Source organism: Monodon monoceros, unplaced genomic scaffold, assembly GCF_005190385.1.
Source record: "Monodon monoceros isolate NGI ecotype Baffin Bay Population unplaced genomic scaffold, NGI_Narwhal_1 Super_Scaffold_19, whole genome shotgun sequence".
Taxonomy (NCBI): Eukaryota; Metazoa; Chordata; class Mammalia; order Artiodactyla; family Monodontidae; genus Monodon; species Monodon monoceros.
Genome location: NW_021703775.1, coordinates 8,759,414 through 8,781,355, shown reverse-complemented (window position 1 = coordinate 8,781,355; position 21,942 = coordinate 8,759,414). Strand labels below are relative to the sequence as shown.

At 44.9% G+C, this 21,942-nt stretch overlaps 1 protein-coding gene across 7 annotated transcripts in view; it reads right to left on the bottom strand.

Moving 5' to 3' along the window:
* Nucleotides 1–132: 132 nt before the first annotated feature.
* LMAN2L (lectin, mannose binding 2 like) overlaps nucleotides 133–21,942 on the bottom strand; it is a 39,954-nt gene continuing 18,144 nt past the window's right edge. For 6 of the 7 annotated variants that reach the window (XM_029231862.1, XM_029231861.1, XM_029231864.1 and 3 more), the window contains 6 exons: nucleotides 19,773–19,890; nucleotides 18,884–18,966; nucleotides 5,579–5,740; nucleotides 5,213–5,327; nucleotides 1,940–2,059; nucleotides 133–1,610 (listed from right to left, as the gene is read on the bottom strand). In XM_029231862.1, the coding sequence (XP_029087695.1) occupies nucleotides 1,468–1,610; nucleotides 1,940–2,059; nucleotides 5,213–5,327; nucleotides 5,579–5,740; nucleotides 18,884–18,966; nucleotides 19,773–19,890 (741 nt within the window). In that variant the 3' untranslated portion in view covers nucleotides 133–1,467. Of the gene's footprint in view, nucleotides 1,611–1,939; nucleotides 2,060–5,212; nucleotides 5,328–5,578; nucleotides 5,741–18,883; nucleotides 18,967–19,772; nucleotides 19,891–20,599; nucleotides 20,639–21,942 lie in introns of those variants that run through there. The other variant, XM_029231868.1, reaches the window with a different exon arrangement.

Below are 21,942 nucleotides of genomic sequence, written 5' to 3'. Positions count from 1 at the left end.
CCAGGCAAGGTAACCCTCCTTTCCTTCAGGGCTGAGCAGAGGGCTTTCCCAACCCAGAAGGCAGGGCAAGGGTGGATGGCTTACGGCTCAGCCAAACCCACCTGTAAAAGGAAGGCCACTCAGAAGTTCATGTTTGGTTTCCATCAGCCATGTTAAGACTTTCCCTCAGGCTACAGAAGCACAGGGCTAGGAGAGCTCAGAGTCCAAGCCCTCCAGGGAGCCTCCAGCCTGTTAGCAATGGAATCACAGGGCAGACAGGTGAGCAGCACGTGACCCCTCATCAGGTAAGGCAGTGGAATCAGGGCTGACCCACAGAGGACACTCAGGCTTGGCTGCTCAAATGACAATGAACTCTTCCAGGCACAGATGCCGGGGGTCTACTGCTTCCAGATTTACAACAACCATTCCTTATCCATTAAGAAAGAGAAGCCAGGTTTCCTCTTTGGGGAGTATCCAAGCTCAGGCTATAAGAACAAAGTTTCCTTACATTTTGAACACTCTAAGTAGGATTCCAAAAATTATGATGAACAGAAGACATGCAGCTAAGCAGGCTCCAGAGAGTCCAGAAACATCTCCACATGGTCAGATCATGTGACAGGTGTTGCTTTCGGTGTCAAAACGTGGAGCAGTCAGTTTCACAGTTAATCCCACTGCATCCGTGACGTCTCCCAAGCTTCTCTTGACCTGCACACCAGCTTTCAAACAAACCTGGCTGAGGGCCTAAAGGGACCTAATTGGGAGGGTCATGAACACACCAATAGAACCAAGATCCACCTGCAAGAACAAAGGCTAGAGCAGTGAGCCCCAGCAGAATGCCCCCTCCCTACAGCCACCTAATGAGGGTCAGTGAAACTCAAGTTTGTCGCGCAGCCCCAGGCCCCAAGAGAGAGGCAGCCAGATGTCTTTTCCAGCTCAGGTTGCATCTGCAGAGGACAATGAATGGAGGGGAGGAAGGCAAGGCAGGGAAGAAGTTTCCATCCAGATTTCCAAGGAAAGCTCCTCAGGTGGAGAGAGGCTTAGACAAAAAGCAAAAACCAGTGGACAGATGGCTGGAAGGTATGAGGAGTTATCAGTTTTCTAGTCTTTGCAGATTTAAGAATGAAGTACGAGGGTCCTCTGAGCCCAACAACAAGGCAGCCTGGGCTATGACACTCTTTCCGGTGGTTTTGGCATCATGACAGCCTATGTTCTCTCCATCCCTCTTCGCTCCCAAGTGGCAGGACTGCGGGGAAAGGCACATCACAGCAGCGTTGCCCGGCGGGGTGGGCTTCCTGATCCAGAGTTAGACGTCCTCATGGGTGACCATGGGAACACAGCGTCCCTGCACTCAAAGCTCCAGTGACAGAACCGAGTCCTTGACCAGCTGCTGGAGACGAGAGAAGACCCGCCTGGCTATGTGCTCAGGCCGGTGCCTGCTCCTCCCATACTCCTGGGTGACAGTCACAGAGGTCGTGATCGCAGGAGGGCTCAATAGAAGCGCTTTCGGCTCTGGTCCTGCCATTTGTTGTAGAGTATGAGCCCAATGACAATGGCAAATACGGAAAACACCAAAGAGAAAAAGACGATGAGAAAGAGGGCCAGGCCACTCAGGGGCGGCAGCGGGGCTGTCACTAAGAAAGCAAGAGAGAAGCAAGTCAGAATGAGGGAGCCCACCCGGTGGGAATGACCAACCAACAAGCTATCAAGTCCCCATTTCTGGGAGCTAGAGCTCAGACTCTCCCTTTCCGGATGCCGCAATTTAAAACCTAAACAGCCCACAGTCTGCTCATCTGTAACACGGAGACAAGTGAGAAAGCAGGGGCAAGTGCTCCAAGTGCTTCAGAGAAGAACCCCGAAAAGAGGCAGCCCCGCCCAGCTGTACTGCATGTCACCCCAGACCCCCACAACCCTCAACCTCCTCACTGGCCATGGGGCCTCTCCCCAGGATCCCCGTGCTCACTCTCAGGCAGTTTCATGTTGTCCACCGAGGGCAGGAACACATCTCGATGCAGCTTCTCCTCTTCTGGGGTTCTCTCCACCGTCAGCTCAAACAACTTCAGGGAAATGACGTCATGGTTGTCTAAAGAAAAAGAGAACAAGGATTACTCAAGCCACCCTGAAAAAAGTGTCTTGGTTCAAGCTTCTAATCCACAGCTAACAAACAGTGACCTGAAAAAAAATAACTGAAACTTGTCTCTCATCTAAAAATAAGGACAAAGAACAGGGAATATTCTACATTATCCTGTATTTATAGTTTTTATCAACAAGCATGCATTACCTATATAATTTTAAAATTTAGAGAGGGACTTCCCTGGTGGTCCAGTGGTAAAGAATCCGCCTTCCAATGCAGGGGACGCGAGTTCGATCCCTGGTCGGGGAACTACAATCCCGCATGCCTCGGGGCAACTAAGCCCACGGCACCTCAAGTAGAGAGCCGGCGTGCTGCAAACTACAGAGCCCACGCGCTCTGAAGCTGCGGTGCCACAACTGCAGAGCTCACACGCCCTGGAGCCCGCGCACAACTAGAGAGAAAACCCGCACGCCACAACTAGAGAGAGAGAAGCCCGCGTGCCACAACGAAAGATCTGCATGCTGCAATGAAGATCCTGCGAGCCACAACTAAGACCCGATGCAGCCATAAATAAATAAAATATATAAAAAAAGGAAAGTCAATGTTATAAAAATAAATAAATAAAAATAAAATTTAGAGACGATACAAGAACTAACCCCCAATCACACGTAAAACCTTCTAGTGAAAGGAGACACAGTAGCCCCACAGCTTCCCTTTAACATGGACAACACACACAAGCAAGACAGGAGAGGGCCTCACAGCAGCTGTTTAACGGGCCACGAGCAGGGCACAGCTATTGGCCTGGAACACACTTCCCTTCTGGACTGTGCCTAATTCTTTGCAGTAACTGTTACCCTGAATCTCACTATTAATTACCAGAGAAGGATGAAGAAGTTAGGGACTCAATTTTTTCTCTCCTTTTTTAAAGTAACATTATAAATTCAGACAGTCAAACATACTTGACGTGTCTCAATACACTGAAGTTGTATCTCTTACTGAAGCTCAACCCAACCCAACTTTATCCAGTGGGAGCCTACTGAAGTTGGCTCCCAAGTACTTTTACACGAACCCAGAAGTTTTTGGTATCTTCCTTGCTTTTCTAGGAAGTTTTCAGCCTGTATTTCCTACCTTAGACCCGGCATTAGCCATTTCCCCAAGAAGCTCCTGTTCCCGTTAGGACTGGTATTCGTATTAAGAGACCACAAATATGGGTGCTAGGGGTGCTCACTGCTACTAGGTTGGTTTTTGCAGACTGGATTTCTTGCCATCTCTATTATTAGGATGGCATTTATAGCTGCATGGACTCTTAGAATCTTTAGCAGACCCCCAGGTAAAAAAACTGGATTTACCTTCAATTAGAAAAAATGTTTTCTCTGCCAGGACTGAGATTAAACCATGGGACAGGATAAAGAACCACAGTGATGCTCCTCACAATGTAGGGGCATCAAAGGCTGGGACAGCTGTGATGTGTCCTTTCTCAGCAGTTTCCAATAATCCACAGCAGAACAAGTTAAGATGTTAACAAGAAAGACCTTAATAGAAAGATGCAATTTGTATTTAGGGGTATCCTACAGGCGGAGAACGTGGATGTACTAACCTAGGCATTATTGCCAAGAACTTAGAACAAAGGACTCCTTAGGATAAACAAAAAATTATTCTTTGGCCATTTCCAACAGTTGGGAACAACTTCCCACTGACAAGTACAACAGGAGGTTAACTGAGCAGGTCCCAGAAGCCTGCAAGCTCACAGGAAACTTGTGGACAGGGATACCTCTTTCAACTTTAGTCATATAACAAGATTCCATAGCAAAGATCTCCAGCCTGTGCCTCCCCTTACCTGTGCCAAGGTAAGATGTCCCACAGCTCTGGCCTACCTGCACAGTATTTAGAACTGGCTGCCAAAATTAATCTCTTATAAGTGACAGGAAGCAGATCAATGGTTGCCTGGAGGCAAGGTAAGGGAGGAATGCTGCAAAGAGGCACAAGAGAATTTTTCCCTGATGGAAACATTCTGTATCTTGACTGGGATGGTGGTTATATATATGTAAATATTTGTCAAATCTCTTCACACTATATACTTCTGTTATGTGGAAAGCATATCTCAATAAGGTTGATTTTTTTAAAACAATTAGTTGCCAGGATTTACAAAATCAGATTTCATTTAAAAAAATCCAGATTTCCAGCTTCTCTTGAAAAACTAGAAGACATGGCCTCATTGAGCCCACATTTTCTATTGGCAACAATGGCTGAAACTGAGTGCATGCTGCCCATTTCAGATGGGTATTTGCCTTTCTTTCTTGCCAGAAGAAAGTTCTACTTCATCCTAGCTTCACTCATAATACATTATATCAAAAGAACCAAAAGTTTAATTCTTTTCCTCTTCTGAAAAGACGTTATGATTGATGCTAAAGCCAAGGGAGAGAATAAGCACATAAAAGAAGCTTCTAATGGGAAACATGTAGGAAGAAAATCCAGAGGAGAGAGAACAGTAGAAAAGCCCGGTACTGCTAACGCCACATAAGTCAAGGAAGGCAAGGGTTTCAGAGTAATTGGTCAAACAAGCTGAAGAGAGGACCAACAGCAAGCACACAGAACAGCGAAGAAACAGAAGGAGCTTTTACAAAAATACTTGTGCTAACAGCATGGCAGAGACACGGGCCTGAGTGCGGCATTTACCGTGGCGGCAGTTTACAGGGGCGGACGTCTTAGAAACGCAAGCATCTGCGCACACAACAGAGTCGAGTCTGAGCACAAAGGAGAGGCCGGGGGTCGGAAGAGGGAGGGCAGAGTCGAGGAAAAGCTTTGTGAAGAGAAAGGGGACTAAGCACATTAGGTGAAAGGACAGGAACCTGGCTATAAAAGGAGGCACAAGAAATAGGAAAGCACAGAACTCAAAACACAGGCTGGAAGAGCTGGCTTGATGTAGAGGCAAACACTGCTTTCCATTAGCACCAAACATCTCCCGAAGACAACTGTGCTAGATAACCGCCGGCCTGGGCTTTTAAGCGATCTGGACACGAGAATGCAGGAAGATAAGCGCTCACAGGGCACTTGTTTGCCAGAGTTCTGCCTGGCTGGCTCTCCCCTCTGAGAAGCCTCACCCAGGCTGCCTATCGAGATGTGACCTCAGTCAGGGCAAGTAAGGAGCGCACATGGCAGTACCTGAGAGATCCCCAGTGATGGAGGAGGTGCCGAAGTAGTAGCCCCGGGGCAGACGGACACCGGGCACCTCTATGCAGTCCCTCCACTCATGCTTGCCATCGATGTCCATCATTATCTAGAATAAAAAGAAGAGATAGGGCTTCCCTGGTGGCCCAGTGGTTGAGAGTCCGCCTGCCGATGCAGGGGACACGGGTTCGTGCCCCGGTCTGGGAAGATCCCACATGCCACAGAGCGGCTAGGCCCGCAACAGTGAGAGGCCGGCGTACCGCAAAAAAATAAAAATAAAAAAGTGATAAATCAGGGCCAGGCCACAGAAGTGGGAGCGAGACAGCCCATATCGCCAACAGGTCCAGAACAGGGACTCACCGTCAAATGCCTCTTGACATAGCGAATCACAAGGAAGGTGTCATAATGGAGATTGCGGACAATGGCCGTACAGCCCCCCAGCTCTGTAGGCCGCCCGTCCCGCTCGTGATCATAGCTGAGGGAGCCGTTGTTCACCATGGCTGAGACGTAGGGGAAAACCCGCTGGGAAAGCAGGGGAGGAAAAGCAGAGAATGGTGAGGAAGTGCTCTTAGGAACACCTGTGCAAACAGCGCCAGGAATTCTGCACATAAAGCTGAGGTCCTCACGGCAGACCAGACAACCGCTCTGTGGCATCACTAGCAGCCCCCAAGAACCCACACTGAGATGGTCACTCGAGGGACATGGCCCAGAGGTGACTGACCTCTCTACCTGCCTTCAGGAATCCTCCTTGCACCCATTTGGGGTGGGTCTGGAATGGCCCCTCTGACACTCTGGAGTCTGACTGGAATCCTCCCAAAGATCGCCATTTGGCACTTACAGTCTACACAAGACTGTTGTTTTTCTTCGTGTGTGTGTGTGTGTGCGTGTGTGTAATGGCCATATAAACTTCTTGAAGAGAAAAATCATTTATTATGCCTCTCTGCATGTGTCCACCTTAGCTCCATCCCTTCCCCCCCAGGGCAAGTATTTTGCACACAGAAGTATTCTGAAAATACCTGTTCAATCAGGGAAATCTTTCCATTCAGGATAGCACCTTTCAAATTCTAAAATTCTATAAGCATATGATGTTAAATGGGTCAGGACTCAGAAAGGGCAGTGCCAGAACCAGGCTGCAAGGTGGTGTTCTCCAGCCACAGATGACTATTCTTAGTCAAAAGACCACCCAGCCCATTTAAGCTTCACCACACATAACTTCTCCCACTAATACTCAGGGCAAGGTTCTCCCACTGAAAGTTTCCTCATATGCCACCCATTTTCCCACCTACTTCAGAGGTCCTCTCTCTCCAGTAGACTCGTAGAGCAAATTCTTCCCTAGAAATAATGAGCTAACCATTCCAGAACAAGCCCAGTGCTAAGGCAGTGCAGAGAGGCAGGGGGATAAAAGGACAGGAAACATGAGACATGCCACTTCTTTGGTGAGTCCCTCATTGTCCTAAACAATCAACATGCAAGGTGAAGATGCAGTCAAAATCGGAGACTGGTGACTCCTGAGATAACAGCCACACGGATTCTAAACAGTAGCAAATGTTGGATGGACACATAGGGAGTACGGGATGGCCATGGTGGGTCAAGAACTGAGTACCTGCACTCCGGGAGAATATCGTCTCTTCTGGGCCTGAGAGGGTCCAGCAGGTTATTATAAAAACAAGAGAGGGCACAGAAGACAGGAGACCAAGTCAGAAAGAAACAGCCATGGAAGAGCTATGACCCAGCTGTGGTGGATGAGCAAACCAATCTAAATCCCCCAACAGTTTAGGGTCCATGGAAGGCATTTCGCAAGTCCTCATACCCCTCAAAATTACAGGCAAAACTATATGCACAGGTGTTTGTACATTTTCTAAGGAGAGGGTCTGCTGCTATTATCAGATTCTCAAAGGGGTCCACTAGGAAGACCCCTCTAACCCACGCGGGGTCCTGAAACTCTCCGAAACTTTATAAAATACACAGCATCACACTCTCCAAGCAGGCTTCACTTATGTCTCTGACAGTCCAAAAGTCAGGCCATGAGTTGGTCTGTACCCAGACTACAGTATTTCTTTAGCAAGGGGAGAGACAGGAGTGATAAATAGGGCTAAATTCTTCCAAATTCAAGATGTCCTTTACTGCCCAGGATCTCAGGATATAGCTCTTTCCCAGAAGACAAAAATCCCATCATTTGAGAGGCTATCAAATTAACTCTAATCCAAAGGGATCATTTACCCTGTAATTGAGCCTTATGGACATATATTTCCAAACAGTTATTCTAACCGACAACATGTGGGCAAGAAAAAGCTCTGTGGGAACGTTGCAGCAGGACAGACTTAGAAAAATCACAAGGTTCAAGCATGTTTAGCTTTGCTCCAGAAAACTGCTACAGTTCTAAGCTACTAGCAATAACAGATACCCGTACAAGCTCAGCTCGGCCCTGCCCTACAGGAAGTGTGGGCAAAGGTGTAGAACCCAAAGCGTTCCTGCCCTCTAATCCTTAGTGAGCACCTGTTACGAGCCAGGCACAGTCCCAGATGCTGGGAGCTCAATGGCAAACAAGATAGGCAGACATCTGCTCTCATGGAGCTGACATTAGAGTGGAGGGGACAAACAGTAAGTAAGTAAATAAAATCATTTGAGACTGGTAAATGCTATGATGAAAATAAAATAGGTAACACAACAGAGGCTGATGAGGAAACATCTCTCTGAGGAGACAACATCTGAGCTGAGACCCAAGTAGTTAGAGAGAATCCACCAAAAAATCTGAGGGCACAGGAAGCATGAGGTTAGCATATTCAAGGACCAGAAGATGACAGGGGTGTCTTCAACCCAGCCAGGGAAGAAGGGGGCTGGTGTGAGCTGAGGAGGGAGCTAGCTCACACCAGCCCCTTACAGGCCACAGCGAGGGTGTGGGGTGAGCCTCAGAGCAGCGGCTCTTCCCTTGCGCCACTGGTGGCGTAGGTGCAGGATTCCAGAAGGTACGAAAGGAGTCAGTGGATGATTAAACCACTGGAAAACTGCTCCTCTACAACTACCACTCAGGACAAGGGAATCATGAGCGTGCGGTCAGCACTTTACAGAGATGGGCTTCTGACAAGAAAGCCCGTAACTTCAGTGAACAGTTAGGGAAAGAAGGGATTGAAAATGCCCTCGTGAGCTCTGATGATCCCAAGGCTTGCTTCATTTATCAACCCCAGCACCTGCGATCAGAAGTTGACGTTGTAAAAAAAAAAAAAAAAAAAAAAAAAAAGAAGTTGAAGTTGTAACTTTCAAGGGCGTGCCTAGCACAGCGATCCTTAACCTAAGGGGGCCTTACCAAGGCTGGTGAAGCAGCCAATCAGCCAGTATCAGCCAGAGGCAAGCTGGGCCTCAGGATGACCTGGGGGAGCTTTTCAACTGCACATACACGTGGGTCCCGCAGTCAAAGAGCCTCACTCAGTAGGTCTAGAATGGGGCACGGGGCTATGTATTTTTTAAGAGGCACCACAGACGACTGGGATGTGCAGCCAAAGTTAAGAAATACTGCCCTACACAGAGTCCCACAGCTTTGGAGCTGGAATCTGTCTACTTCAGCAACTCCTGACTCAGCCTTCCACCTTCCAGCTCACATTAACGATGTCTTTAAATGCCATCTTAACTTCTATGCCCAGTCAGGAGTTCTTGAAGGGTTCCTTGGGTACCCACTCATTTGACACAGCAGCTCATTTTCTTTCCTTGGAAAGCAGCCTATATATAGCCAGAACCAAAGGCAGAAGAATCACCCTGACTCCGGCAAAGGTGGTGGTTTCATTCCTAATTTAAGAGTCGTCAAAAATTAGGAACTCCTACCTATTGTCCAAATGGTTGATGTCGGAAAGGTGGGGAGATGTCTTCAACTTTTTGTATTACAAGGCCCTCCACACGGTATTGCACCTTCAGCGCAACTTGATTGAAAAGAGACTCATGAACTTGTGGTTGTATGGATCCTATGCTAAAATTCCACAGGTGCAAAGCACACAGGCTGCGAACCACTAGGTGTAAAAAAGAGCACACTCGGCCCTCTGTAATCAGGGAGACCTGGGTTCTAAATGCAGTTACACCACCCACACCTGTGTACTCTCTCGGAGATTCTATTTCCTCACTGTAGGCAGGGAGATAATACACAGCTCACAGGGTTAATTACGAGGATGAAATATATAAAGCATTTAGTACAGTGTCTGGTATTCAGAAGGGAGTCAATAAATGTTCATTCAACCAAGGACTAAATTAATGAATTTTTAGATATATTGTTCACAGGTGTTCATATATAAACACAAAGCCAAACATATGTCTTTTAGAGCAGTAATTCCCAGACCATTGGCTGCCATGGACCACTAAAATCTCTAAACATACTTTGGGGATTAATAGGTTTGCCTTTTCTTGCTTTTTTTTTTTTTTTTTTTTGCCTACTAAATATATTAAAATATAATAATGAATGACAGGACAACCATCTATAATAAACATCATTTTTAAAAAGAACATTCTAAACCAAAAAAAAGAAAGAACTATATAATTTTATAATAAATAATTAATAAAACATTTCACATTTATGAAAAGTCACTTCACTGTTCCTATTCTTAAACCAGTGAAACTCTGTAACCAACCAGTACGAGTCTATGAACCAGCATCTAGGAGCCATTTTCTTAAAGCAGGTTTACCAACCTAAACCCCAGTGCAGTTGAGGAAGCTGGCCAAGTTTGCTCCCTGGAACCTAGATGTGAAAAAAAGGAGGGTGGGAGGGGAGAGGGACAGCACAGAGCCACACCAGCTACTGCCAAGATGTCTGTAAAATGTCTCTGGGAATGTCACTTGGTGGTGTGAATACGCATAGCTAGCGTTTTTTGAGAGCTTGCTCTGGGCCGGCCACTGTACTCAGTAATGTATACATATGCATTCATTTAATTCTCACAACCCTAAGAGGTAGTACTGGTATCTGCATTTCACAGTTAAGAAAACTTGTTTAAGATAACGGAGGTATTAAGTAGTGAAACAAGCGTTTGAAACCAGGTAGTCTGGCCTCAGAGCCCTGGCTCAATCACTATGCCACACTGCTCTCAAGATCAATCAGTATGGAACAATGGTTGGTATATACTTAGATACAACCAAAACCAGCAAACAAACAAACAAAAAACCTAGGTCTCTAATATACCCTGAAACACAAAGAAATACTGGAAAATGGCTCCAAATTAAAGGAAAGGAGAGATATGACAATTGAACGCAACACAGGATCTGGGTTTTTTTTTGCTATAAAAGACACAGTGGTGAAATCGAATAAGGTCAATAGATTAGATAATAATATCCTTATCAGTGTTAAGTTCCTGATTTTTATCACTGTGTTTAGGGAAAACAAGTGAAGAATTTAGGATTAAGTAAACATGATGAAGGCAATTTACTCTTAAGTAGTTCAGAAAAAATATACACATATGCATGAGGTCAGACACACACACACACACACACACACACACGCACACATGAGCACAGGCACAGACAAACATACACATATACATGTAAAAGAAAAGGACAAAGCCAATGTACTAAAACATTAGCATTTTGGGAAATCTGGGTGAAGAGCGTTCTGGAATTCTTTGTTGCATTACCGTAAGTTATCTGTAAGTCTGAAATTATATCAAAATTTAAAAAATTTTAATGATTAATCTGAATCTAGTATTTACCACACTTTCAATTTTTCTATGTCTAAAAAATTTCAAAATTAAAAAAAACAGTATGTTAAATATGATGCAATGTTTTCATTTTTAGAAAGGTGTGTATAGTTCTGTTTTTTAGTCTTTTCTGATTTTTCTGTAATGAGCTTTTACATAAAAATAAGAATTAACAAAACAAATGCCTCTTCTACAGCACCTCCATGTGACCGGGCCTTGGCTCACCAAAAGAACACACTCACTGCCACTTCCCAGACAGATACTTTTCAGACTTTCAAAACTTTCTAAGTCGCTGGTCCTACAGTACTCTTCATCCAACTAACCCTTTGTGCAGGAACCTGGATAGAGGTGACTGGTTAACTGAGCAATACCCATCCTACTTAGAATGGGTAACATCAGTGAGATTAAGCAGCATGAGAAGGCCCCTGCTCCATAAGCCCCCAAACTCCTACTAAACTAGACTAGCTGTGACTCTGTCTCCAAGTCTCAAAGCTCCTCAACTGGAGGATACGGAATAGTGCAGCCTCCAGGCCAGCTGACTGCCTGGAAGAGCTTCACATACTTGAACATTAATGATCATGAACTCTTAAACTCACAGAACGATTTTAATCCCATTTATCTTAGTTGTGATCCCCAACTAGAACAAACGCAAACCATGTAATGTGGGGACTTCAATAGAGTACTGTAAAATCAGGAAACCTCAAACTCCAGGTATGCCCCAAACACTGAAGTTCATAACCCACCTACCCAGATTACAAGGGCCAAGATGCAGAACACAGCCTAAGAGGCAACACCTTAATCTCACTGCTAACCACCATTATGGTAGTATGTGAATACTTCTTGTTAACTCTATGGAATAGGAGATCTTGTCTATAGTTCTACTGTGGGGAACCCATGAATCTCCTGACATTGTATATAAAATCCTATTGTATTCAAATCTACCAGAAAGCCGTACATTTCTACTTCCCCTGAGAACTAGTTCTCACCAATGAAGCTCAGCCTCACTGCCTAATCACATCTGAGAGCTTGCTGGACCTAGTTTCCAAAGGAGTGTCTCTTAGAAAACACTGCCTCACCAAGGACTGAGAAAAAAAAACAAACCCTAAGTCACATCCAAGTGGTATAACAAGAGAATTTAAGAAGTTATGGAGTTCCTTTAATACTGTAAAAATTCTGTCCACCAACAATAAAGAGACCAAAAGGGATTAGTGTCTTCATCAACATAAAGATTTGAGGGAATGTGCTTTTCAATTGGAATGGCGTATTATTAATTTTCTTCCAGTTTCAAAAGAGGAAAAACAATCATCACATTAAAAAAATACGGGAAGCCCCTCAAACTAGACTTCCAAGCTGGCCTGATCGGAGAAGAGCAGTGAGCTGCTCGCACCACGTTCCAACCAGCTGTTTCTGCCTCCAGGGGTGAGGTCCGAAGGTCTCACTGGGATGAATGAGGGCCAAGGCTGCAAAGGGCTGCACTTCTGGGCTCTCATTCCAGGAAGGCCTCTTGCCACCATACTCTGATTTCAACTGAGAGAAGACATTCCTACTCCAAGACTGCTACTGAGTTCTCTGCAACTTTTCACCAACATCTGGGTTCTCCTGAGAAACGGATGACCATGAGCTGATGACTTCCTGGTGCCAAGAAAAGATGATCAGGTTGTGTTTTAATCAACACTGTAAAAAGTTAGCAATGCCAAGATATAACTCACATACCACACAATTCACCTATTTAAAATCTATAATTCAGGGGCTTCCCTGGTGGCGCAGTGGTTGACAGTCTGCCTGCCAATGCAGGGGACACGGGTTCGAGCCCTGGTCTGGGAGGATCCCACATGCTGCGGAATGGCTGGGCCCGTGAGCCACAACTACTGAGCCTGCGCGTCTGGAGCCTGTGCTCCGCAATGAGAGGCCGCGATAGTGAGAGGCCTGCGCACCGTGATGAAGAGTGGCCCCTGCTTGCTGCAACTAGAGAAAGCCCTTGCACAGAAACGAAGACCCAACACAGCCAAAAATAAATAAGTAAATAGATTAATTAAAAGAAAAAATCTGTAATTCAATGGGTTTTAGTATGTTCACAGGTAAGATTATGATAACTGCAATGAACTGTAGAACACTTTCATCACCCCCAAAAGAAACCCTGTGCACTCTCCCCACCCCAGCCCCCAACCCTGGCAACCACTCATCTACTTTGGCACCTGGCAACCACTCATCTACTTTGTCTCTATCGATTTGCCTGTTCTGAACGTTTTTTATATATGAGATTATACAATATGTGGTCTTTTGTGACTTGCTTCTCTTGCTTAGCATCTTTCCAAAGGTCATCCACATTGAAACATGTATCAATGCTTCATTTCCTTTTAATGTTGAATGATATCCCATTGTATAGATATAGTTTGCTTATCCATTCATCAGCTGATGGACATTTGAGTTGGGTTCGTTTTTGGCTATTATGAATAATGCTGCTATGAACATTCATGTAACTTCTTGTGTAGACATGTTTTTATTTCTCTTGGGTGTATATACCTAGGAGTGGAACTGCTGGATCATATAAACTCTACATTTAACCATTTGAAGAACTATGGAATAGTTTTCCAAAACAACTGTACCATTTTCCATCCCCACCAGCAGTGTATGAAGGTTCCAATTACTCCACATCTTTACCAAACTTGTTATCATCTGTTTTTTTAATTTTAGCCAGACAAGTGGATATAAAGTTGGCATCTCATTGTAGTCTTTTTTTCCTCACTGTGGTTTTGATTTGTATGCCCCTAAGAGCTAATGACGTTGAGCATCTTTTCATGTGTTCATTGGCCATTTATATCTCTTCTTTGGGAAGTATCTATTCAGATCCTTTGGCCATTTTTCACTTGGGCCATCTTTTTAATTACTGAGTTGTACCTAGAATATATAAGGAACTGTTACAAGTCCCTTATCGGATATACAATTCACATTTATTTTCTCCTATTCCATGGGTTGTCTTTTCACTTTCTTGATAGTGTCCTTCAAAGTATAAAACTTTTTAATTTTGGTGATTCACGTTTAGTTTTTGATCCACTTTGGGTTAACATTTGTGTATGGTGTGAGGTAGGGAAACACTTCATTATGCTGCCTATGGATATCCAGTTGTCTCAGCACCATCTGGTGAAGGGATGATTCTTTCCTTATTGAACTGACTTGGCACCTTTATCAAAAATCACTTGTTCATAATTGTGAGGATTTATGTGTGGATTTTCAATTCTATTCCATTGACCTATATGTCTACCCTTATGCCAGTACCACACTGTCTTTATTACTGTAGCTTTATAGTAAGTTTTAATTACAGGAAGTGTGAGTCCTCCAACTTTGCTCCTCTTTAATCAAGAGGAGGCTATTCTGGTTCTCTTGAATTTCAATACTGATTGTAGAATCAGCTTGTCAATTTCTGCAAAGAAGCCAGCTAGGCATTTGAAAGATAGGAGTTCCCTCAAATCTGTAGATCAATGTGGGGAGTGTATCACCATCTTAATGATACAAAATTTTCCAATCCATGACATGGCATGTCTTTCCACTGACTTAGCTCTTTTTCAGTTTCTTTCAACAATACTTCATAGTTTTCAGAGTATAAGTTTTTCAGTTAAATTTATTTCTAAGTACTTTATTCTTTTTGACGATAGTTAATGGAATTGTTTTCTTACTTTCATTTTCTGATTGTTCAATGCAAGAATATAACACACAATTGATTTTCGTATGTTGATCTTATATCCCGTAACCTTGCTGAATTCATTAGTTCTAATAGCTTTTTGTGAATTCATTAGCATTTTCTATAGATAAGATCACATCATCTACAAAGAGAAATCGTTACTTCTTCCTTCCCAATCTGGACTAGCTGCCCTGACTAGAACCTCCAGTACAATGTTGAATAGAAGAGGCAAGGGCAGACAGTCTTGCCTTATTCCTGATCTTAGGGGGAAAGGATTCAGTCTTTCACAATTAAGTATGATGTCAGCCGTAGGGTTTTCATAAATGCCCTTTATCAGGTTAAGCTCCCTTCTATTACTAATTTGTTGAGTATTTTTATTATCATAAAAAGGTATTTAATTTTGTCAAATACTTTTTTCTACATCTATATGATTATATGGTTTTTGTCCTTTATTCTATTAATATGGTCTATCATATTAATGCTCAGGTATTAAACCAATTGTGAATTCCTAGAATATAGTGTATTTATACATGGTGTATACTCCTTTTTATATGTTGCTAGATTTGGTTTACCAGTATTTTGTTGATGACTTTTACATCTATACTCACAAGAGATATTGGTCTGTACTTTCCATTTCTTGTGATGTCTTTATCTGGCTTTGGTATCAGGATAATACTGGCCTCAAAGAATGAATTGGTTAGCATCTGCTCCTTTGACTTTTCATATGGGTTTGAGAATTGGTATTAATTCTACCTTATGTTTGGTAGAATTTACCAGTGAGGCCATCTGGGCCTGAGCTTTTCGTTGTGAGTCACTTTTTAATTACCAATTCAATCTATCCAGATTTTCTATTTCTTCAACTATCATTTTAACAGCCATTTATGGTCTGACAATCTCACTGTGGCACAGGTGGTACCCTGTTCTTCAAATACTAAAGCTCTTGACTTACCTAAACAACAATTCTTATATTGCTCATGGGGGAACTGAGGTTGTGATTTTGAACAATGTGTCCAGATTTCAGGGAGCAAGGCTAAACTCCCTCACCCCCTTCTCAGATGCATTAATGTTGCTAGTGTTTTCCCAATATTTCCTCATGAACAAATGTGGTAGACAGTGAACTGAGCAACGATGTCAAGGGCACTCTGGTGACAAGGAAACAAGAAACCAGAGAGACAATTTTGCCACTGCCTTGAGTGACCTGCTGAATTGTTCCACAGCCCCTCCTGCCTGCTCCTTGTCCTCCTCGTCCAGCATATCTTCAACACATGACGTTTCCAAATTTTCAAAAGGTACTATATTTGTCACCCTCTCCTTATGAGCTCAAAATAATAGAGCAAAATAAAGAGGTTGCAGTCTCTGGAGTCAAACCCACTACCTGGGTGTCACTGACGAGTTTTTTTTAACCTTTCTGTACTTCAGCTTCTTACCCATAATGTAGGGATAATAATAATATCTACCCCAAGGGGTTGTTAGGATAAATAGCTAAGACATGTAAAAGCACTCAAAACGATGGCTGGCGCCTTCAAGTATGATGTCAAAGAAAACCATGGCGCTAACAAAACACATTTGACTTCACCCTCTAAGACAGTGCCAGGTCATTGGGATGCAGAGAGGAGTACACATTCTCCACTCTCTGCACTGAGCATAAGCTCTGAGAACTGAAACTGCAGAGGAGGTCACTCTGAGAATGAAGGTCTCCGTTCCCAAGGAAATCATCCTGGCATAAGGAAAAAACGGATGGGAGGCGGCAGAGCACCATAATTACAAGTGCAGCCTGTGGAATCAGGTGGACCAGTGTTCAAAATCTGGCTCCACCTTACATTGGCTGTCACCTTAGACAAGACACTTCTCCAGCCTTCTGTTTATGCATTGGTAAAATGGGAAGAATAATATTGACTATAAAGAGATTTGATGAGGATCAAAATAATAACTGCAAAGTACCTGGCACATAACAGCCACTGAAAAACAGAAACTGCTTTTATTCGGTTTTTTTAAATTTAGCTTTAATAAATAAATTTGTTTAATAAATAATAAGGAAACAATGACCTGACGTTGATCCAGGGGTTCTTCAACCTGGTTATGTATGGGACTCTCACCTGGAGATCTTTGAAAAAGTAAGGGTACCCAGATTGCACCTAAGACAAACAGCATCAGGCTCTCTGACCTCGGGGCCTGGACATCAATAGTTTTAAATGCTCTCCAGGTAATTCCAAGTGCAGCTGGGAGTAAGGCAGAAAAGAAGTCCCGATTTTTACCATCTGAAACTAATTTTTTTTGATTAACATCTACTCTCCTTACAAAATGAGGCCCATCAGATCTGCCCTCTCAACCAGAATTACTCCTATCTGATGGAGAAATGGAAGCTAAAAGAGTTTGAACGATTTATTTCTGGGAGAAACAGGGAGCCACGTTTAAAACTCTAGTCAAGGGCTTCCCTGGTGGCGCAGTGGTTGGGAGTCCGCCTGCCGATGCAGGGTACGCGGGTTCGTGCCCCGGTCCGGGAGGATCCCACGTGCCACGGAGCGGCTGGGCCCGTGAGCCATGGCTGCTGAGCCTGCGCATCTGGAGCCTGTGCTCCGCAATGGGAGAGGCCACAGCAGTGAGAGGCCCGCGTACCGCAAAAAAAAAAACAAAAAACTCTAGTCAAGCCCTGAAGCCCACACCTCTTATTCAGATGTATTTCTAACTACCACCACTATTTCTTCAGCGGGACTGCAAACCTTCTCATGACATTCCCCTCATTAAAATCCTTTAATGTACTTACCCCTTTAAAATACTTAGAAACCCAGACTCCCCAACAGACACACCACCCTTCAGAACCTGCCCCACAATGTGCACGGTGAGGACGAGTCACCTACATTCAGGTTGCTCTGCTGCAGGTCTAAACAGCCAAGTCACCAACTCCCCAAGGAGACGCTGCTCAATCTCACGGGCCAGTTAACTTGCTCAAGAGGGAAGAGTGTTAGCAGCAAAGAATGCAATGTGAATGGCGGCCCTGGAACATGGCGAGACTGAGGGCCCTGTTTTTCTTTCTACCCTCATCTCTCCCTGACCCCCCTTTTCCCCCTCACATCCACTTTCCCTTCTCTAACTTTATCACCATAACACATGGCTTTTCCCTCTGCACTGGTTCCTAAGTCTGCAGATTTCAACGTCAATGTCACTTCCTGGAAGAAGTCTTTCCCAACCACTGTCCCCACCACCACCGTTCCACCCCAGGTTAGATGCTCCTGCTGGGTCTTCCTATAGCCCCCCTGGAGCACCCCCATCAGCACCCTCACTACTACATCAGCACCCCTGCTACTAGGTGCAAGGACTGTGCTGGTCTCGCTAATTCCCAGGGCCTGGCACCTTGAAAGTACTTGAGGTCTGATGGACGGAAGAAGAGCCCAGAAGCAACGTGGAGAAGCAAGTCTATAACTGACCCACAACAAAGGTTCCTCTCCTAACTCAGGTCTCACTTTCCACTTCCTCTAAGCAGAACTCTGTGGGGAATGTGAAAAACTGTTGAATCTGGGTGTTGTATATACAATGATCTGTCCATCCAATTTTTTTATAAGTTTGAAATTTTTCATAAGGAACTTTTGGGGAAAAAAGTACAGTAAGTTCTGCCTCCATTCCTAATCCTGCCCTCCTTGCTAAATATTATTTAGCAACAGGATACCCAGCAACAACGTGTCCTGATCATCTTCCCACCATCTGCTCTTAGGGCCGTTAGGCAGAGAGCGAGCGCAGACCTGTTGCTAATGTAAGACAGTACTTAAGAACACTCAGGGTCAGCTAACAGCAAGAAGCTTCTGCCAACAGCCAGATACTGGGTTTCAACAAAATGCTGAGATTTCATCAATTTCTTTCTACAGCCTTTCCTAGAAGAGAGGAGACTTGCCGTGCAGTCCTCTGAGAAGAGGAAGAAGAAGAGGATGCTGGCAAGGGGGAGCAGCTGCAGAAGAGAGCTCAGCAGTGATACAGGACGTCAGGGGAGTGGGGGTACATAAATTCAGCTTGCTCTGTGCTGGCCTAGGCGCACCAACCAGCCACGCATGCTCAAGCCTAGGGGCTCCCAACGCGCACAAGAGAGCACACTGTTAACACGAAAGAAAAAGCCCCATTCGCGAGAGCCATTCCCAAGACTGTGCACCATAAACAGCTCTATCTAGAAAACACCCTGACAGAGACATTAACTCTTGAAGTTCAGCAGGTGAAGAAAATAGAACCGAACCCCTCACTTTCTTTCCCCTCTGTTTCCTCTTGAACAACATTCCTAAGGCAAAGGGCTGTGACGTCAGGGCAGCTGACCTAAGCTCTGACACTTGCCATTACCTCTTGCTGCTTCTCCTCATTGGGATACGTGTCTACAAATACTCCCAGCCCCACAAATTTGTCCATGTTTCCAAACACAGGCCCTAGAGAGAAAGAACAGATGAACAGTGAAATAAAGCCAAGAGTTGATAAAGGAATAATACACCACTATGATAGAGGAAAACATGAAATTCAAGACTCCCCAGCCTCTCCTTAAGACGAGGAAACGGCTGTAAAAGCACCCAGTGAAGGGCACGGCCTGTACCAAGCACCCAGTAAGCACCTGCAGTTGTTTGTCATTAAAGGCGGGAAAGAGGGAAGGCCAGCACCACCCTGTTTAGCACCCCAGTTGCTCCCTGATCCAAACTGGTTGCTAAGGCGACCCTAAAGAATTCTGCTTCACAAACACCTGGTGACGGCTACACCCCTGAGAGAACTGAATTCCCAAGTTTCCATTTCTTGTTGCAGAAGAGATCAGGTCAAATCAGGCTGAGTTTTGCCACAACTTGGAGCAATGGCTCCCGCACAACAAGGAAAAATAGATAACTCTTCTCCTTTCTCCTGACTCAGGAGTTCTGAGATCGGTCACTACGCATGCCCAGAAGAAACCAGCATGCCCAATGTCAGTGTTCGGGACAGGCAGTGCTTTCCTCCGGCCAACGGGCCGGGAGGTTTCAAAGGGAAAGTGGAAGTTACCAATTAGCAAGAAATCACCCCGGGATGAGTCAAGTTCAGCTGCTTTTAGGACTCAGACCCCATTCTAGAGACTAGACAGGCCAGTCTTTATCTACAGACATCAAGGGAGAGGGAAAACCGCTGGCACTGTGGAGACACGCCCTTCTCAAAAAGAAGGCACACAAAAAAGCAGGCCTGTCACGCACCCCACAAGAGCAACCCAGGGTCCCAGTACCTGGCTGCATCCGATCCTTCGTGTACCAGATCGCCAAGCCGTCCCCGTGCAGGTTCTTCTTCCCTTGTCCGTGGATTTTGAAGTGTACCTGCAACTCCCAGTCTCTCAGGAAACATGGCTAAAGTGAAAAAGACCCTAGAATCAGTGAGGAACATGAAACACGAAGCCCTCAGGCCCTCATCCACAGTCTACAGACTCGGAAAACACAAACGCAGGTGACATGAGGCTAAGGGGTAAAACCGAGATCTAAGACTTGCTAAAGTGTTCGTGTGGTAAAATTAAACAGATCGAGCCATTCAACTGTATATGATATTTAATATGAAAAGTGAATAAACCTCCCCATTATCTTCACCATCTCCCAACAGAAACAGGACAGCACTCCAAAGTTGGAAAAGACAAGAGAACTTCGTGTTAGAGCACTGTGATCCTACATCCACCCAGCAAAGGATCTCAGTCTACAGAGCAGAGGTGGCTGACTAATTAACACTCACTTGCAACTTAAGATCACCCCTCTGACAGAAAGACTCTAAAAAGCTTGGATTTCAAGAAGGGTCAAAGCCTCATTCATTACAAAAGAAAAACATAAGCTAAGTCATTCTGCAAAGGTCTCCAGAAATAATTAGCAGATGCTATAAACAACTTTAATTGGCTAGACTTTGCCCTATGCCAAGCTGAGGGGCACCTCAGAGTTCCCTTGAGAAAGGGTAAGCTATGCCCCCACCAACCTCAGGCCCACGGCCAAGCAGCACAAATGCACCAAAGGAGAACACCACCATCCCCAGCACAGGGACAGCCTCTGGTGGAAAAACATTTAAGGAGGTGGTTACCAAACAGACTCTTGTTTTTCTTCTTCTTCTTTTTTTTTTTTTTTTGCGTTACGCGGGCCTCTCACTGCCGTGGCCTCTCCCGTCGCGGGGCACAGGCTCCGGACGCGCAGGCCCAGCGGCCATGGCTCACGGGCCCAGCCGCTCCGCGGCATGTGGGATCCTCCCGGACGGGGGAACAAACCTGCGTCCCCTGCATCAGCAGGCGGACTCCCAACCACTGTGCCACCAGGGAAGCCCTGTTTTTCTTCTTTTGAATTGTGTATCAAAACCTTGGAAAAATGGAGAAGGAAGTAAGTAGATGGTTAAGTGTTCTAAATAGCTGAACACTTTCAACCACTTTCAACCGACTTTCAAACCAGAGTGGGCATCTGATTTACAGAGGCTCCTGGTTAAAGTTCACCGTGAAGAAAGAAGGGAAGGAAGAGCAGATAGACCAGTGGGGTTCAGACAAAGGCCCTCCAAACAGACTGTTCTGGGGAATTCTCTGGCAGTCCAGTGGTTAGGACTCCGCTCTTTTGCTGTCGAGGGCCCGGGTTCAATCCCTGGTCAGGGAACTAAGATCCCACAGGCCTCGTGGCGTGGCCAAAAAAAAAAAAAAAGATTGTTCTGGCTCTTCAGCAACATACTGCTAGATTATTTTCAGTTTTCATTTTTAATTTCTGGGAAATCTTCCAAAAGTGTTAGTATTAGGAGTACATAGTCAAAAATAAAAGGGGTATGGATACTCCTGAGTTCACCAAACAACCCTGAAATCTCCAATAGCTTTCCCTCCTCTGATAAGCCCAATCCCTGTGTTGTCATTCGGGGTTCTCATCTTTCTGCTATTTCATTTAGATTTCATAGCAAGAGTGAAATTCAGTGGCAGGAAGCTGCCCCGTAGCCAATGGGTAGGTATGATGCCCCTGGGAAGAGAGCAGGGCCAGAGAAGTTCACACTGAGCCAAGAGGCATCTGCCATCTATCCTTGGCCTTGTGTAGCGCAATGCTATACAGTTTTGCTCAGGGATATGTCTAACAGTGGGTCTCAAACTTTGCTGCATATTAGATTCACCTAGGGAGCTTTTAAAAATCCCAGTGTCTAAGCTGCACCCCATTCCAATTATTTCAGAATCTCTGGGGGTGGGACCCAGCCACCAACTCCAATGGACAGCCAAATTTGAGAACTGCTCAAACAAATCCATCCTATTCAAATAACTCAGAAACAATGCCAAAGCTCATTCTGAGAGTCAAATAACAAAAAATACAGGTATCAGAGAATCTGAAAAAGAGCAAGATAACTAGATCCTACACTAGAATCACTGCTACATAAAAGGGTTAAGTAGAGACAGCTAGCAAGACAGCAGC